The sequence below is a fragment of the Musa acuminata genome, chromosome BXJ3-11, assembly GCF_036884655.1.
Source record: "Musa acuminata AAA Group cultivar baxijiao chromosome BXJ3-11, Cavendish_Baxijiao_AAA, whole genome shotgun sequence".
NCBI classification, from domain to species: Eukaryota; Viridiplantae; Streptophyta; class Magnoliopsida; order Zingiberales; family Musaceae; genus Musa; species Musa acuminata.
This window is the reverse complement of record NC_088359.1, coordinates 27682732-27685370: the sequence shown is the minus strand read 5'-3', so window position 1 is coordinate 27685370 and position 2639 is coordinate 27682732. Positions and strand designations below refer to the sequence as shown.

General features: G+C 57.3%; 1 protein-coding gene across 1 annotated transcript; it reads right to left on the bottom strand.

The window, feature by feature from the left end:
* Positions 1-508: 508 nt before the first annotated feature.
* Positions 509-2412, bottom strand: LOC135653454 (ammonium transporter 1 member 1-like). The gene is made up of 2 exons (XM_065175450.1): positions 1868-2412; positions 509-1770 (listed from the first exon to the last, which is right to left on the bottom strand). The coding sequence occupies exons 1-2, from the start codon at positions 2368-2370 to the stop codon at positions 768-770; spliced, it is 1506 nt and encodes a 501-aa protein (XP_065031522.1). The 5' UTR covers positions 2371-2412; the 3' UTR covers positions 509-767.
* Positions 2413-2639: the final 227 nt, after the last annotated feature.

The following is a 2639-nucleotide window of genomic DNA, read 5'->3' as shown; positions in this document are numbered from 1 at the left end:
GATCTTTCGGTGTTGTGGTCAAAGATTTCCCCTGTTTTTGATCGAACCTCATCTCCTGCTGAACAGACTCGAAAATGAGCCACATCCTGGTGGTATTTGTTGGCTTTCTATGGTTGAAAGCTATGTGGTGTGAGTGAAGAAGCATGGAGGAATTGGAAGGAGAATAAGATCCATACACGAGTTATCTGCCTTTGTGTCGTTGAGCGAGCTCGCAGCAACAGCAGCAACAGCAACAGCAGTACCAGTGGAAGCTTCTTGTTGTCTGCCTGCGCAGAACACCTCCACTGTCATTTAAGAGGGCACGAAGACTTCCCCGGTCGTCTCCCACCTAAAGCCATCGTCCCCACATCATTGGCTCCACAAGAGACTTCAAGGCAAGCCATCAACCTCAATCGCTACTGCTACACTTACCCCTTTTAACTTTTGCAGCTCTGTTCTGCTCTTTTAGAACAGGAATTACCTCCATCGCTTGTTTCTTCCCTCGTCTTTCTATCAGAAAACCTAGAAATACGCTCAAATTACTCTCGCTATATCTTATTATCACATGAAGACAAACCATACTAAGAGAGAGAGAACCCAATCTAGTCCTACCGGATTCATCACACACACCCTTTAACACCTTGTACATGTGGCTTTTTCCACTCCCCTCGAGATTACAGAGAAGAAAACAATACGGAGTAACCCAAAATCTATGAGGGAACGGAGTGAAGAACACGACTAATTAGCCACGCTGGGAATTAAGAGCACCAAGTACGTGCATGGCGCAGCTACACCTGGTTGGTGGTCGCCGGGGTGGGCCGCGGCTCCACCCGCGCCGCCGCAGACTTGAGCATGAACCCGCCGCCGCCGTCGTGCGCGCTGGAGTCCTCGTCGTGGTAGACGTAGGCGAAGCCGCCGTGGCGTGTGAGGTCCATCCCGGCCATCTCGTCCTCGGCGGAGATTCTGAGCAGGCCCAGCTTGTGCAGCGCGAAGAATAATGGACCCATGGTGCAGCTCACCCACCCCAGGATGACCAGGATCTGGATGACGTGGGCGGCCAGTAGCCTGCCGCCGCCGCCCATGAAGAGCCCGTAGGGCCGCCCTGGCCGCCCCCGGTACACCTCGTTCACGTACTTCTCCCTCGCGAAGAGGGCCGTGAAGATGATCCCCCAGGCGCCGCACCCGCCGTGCAGCTGCGCGGCCTCGAGGGGGTCGTCGAACTTGAGCGTGGCGGCCAGCTTGTTGAGGCCGATGAGGACCCAGGCGGAGACGAAGCCGCAGATGATGGCCGCCCACGGGTCCACCACGGAGCAGCCGGAGGTGATGGCCGCGAAGCCGCCGAGGAGGCCGTTGCAGACGTCGACCGCGTTCCAGTGGCCCGTCTGGAGGCGCTTCCCGAAGAGGGTGGTGAGCGCGGCGGTGCAGCCGGCGAGGGTGGTGGTGACGGCGGTGCGCCCGACGGCGGACCACTGGCCGTGAATGGACCCGCTGGGGCCGTAGGTCTTGAAGATGACGTTGAAGGATCCCGGGTTGAAGCCGTACCAGCCGAACCAGAGGAGGAAGGTGCCGAGCACCACCAGAGTGGCCGAGTGGCCGCGAAGGGCCACGGAGCGCCCCGTGTGGTCGAAGCGGCCGATGCGGGGGCCCTCGATGAGGGCGCCCCACAGCCCCGCGATGCCCCCTACCATGTGCACCACGCCCGACCCCGCGAAGTCGATCACCCCCGACTTGAACAGCAGCGACTCCCCCGGGTTCCGGCCCGCCGCCGCCCACCCATCTCCCGACCAAAACCTACCATCCATTATCATCATCATCACCGTCACGTCAACCAAAACAGAGCTATCAACGATGCAATTCTGAAAGGACTAATGAGATCGATGTTAGATACCAGTGGGAGACGACGGGGTAAACGAAGCCGGTGAGGAAGGCAGAGTAGATGAGGTAGGCGACGAACTGGGTGCGCTCGGCGATGGAGCCGGAGGTGATGCCGGCGGCGGCGATTGCGAAGGCCCACTGGTAGAGAAAATTGGAATAATCGAAGTTGGACTGCGGCACCTCCTTGAGGCCGAAGAAGTGCTTCCCGATGAAGCCGTTGGAGGGGCCGCCGAAGGCAAAGGCAAACCCGAAGAGGTAGTAGAAGAGCCCGCCGGCCGCCGCGTCGAGCACGTTAGTGAGCATGATGTTCATGGTGTTCTTGGCGCGAACCGAACCAGCGCACAGCATGGCGAAGCCGAGCTGCATGGCGAAGACGAGGTAGGCGGAGAAGAGGAGGTAAGTGGTGTCGATGGCGAAGCCGGCGTCCGTGAACTGGTTGCAGATGTAGTCGGCAGCCGCGGAGGAGTTGGCGGCGCCGCCCAGCAGCGGCGTCAACTCCGACAAGCATGACGACATCTCTGCCGACTGGTGCAAAGCGACCGTGCAGAGGATGGGGGAACGGGCGGAGGAGGAGACCGGAATGGAGCTCGCTTTATAGGCTGCAGGAGTGGCATTAGCGACACGCTCTTTCTGTCATCTCAACCGTCCATTTTGGTCAAATTAACTTTTTGATGGAACGGACGGTTGAGATGCGTTTTCGGACAACACTCATATTATATTCTATAAGAATTTAATATCAATAATATATATATATATATATATATATATATATATATATTTGACTT

What these genes read in the sequence shown, in the direction of transcription:
- LOC135653454 (XM_065175450.1), bottom strand. Translation starts at nt 2,370, where the DNA reads ATGTCGTCATGCTTGTCGGAGTTGACGCCGCTGCTGGGCGGCGCCGCC. An exon ending in TACCCCGTCGTCTCCCACTG is followed by an intron (nt 1,771 to 1,867) that starts GTATCTAACATC and finishes AATGGATGGTAG; the next exon opens with GTTTTGGTCGGGAGATGGGT.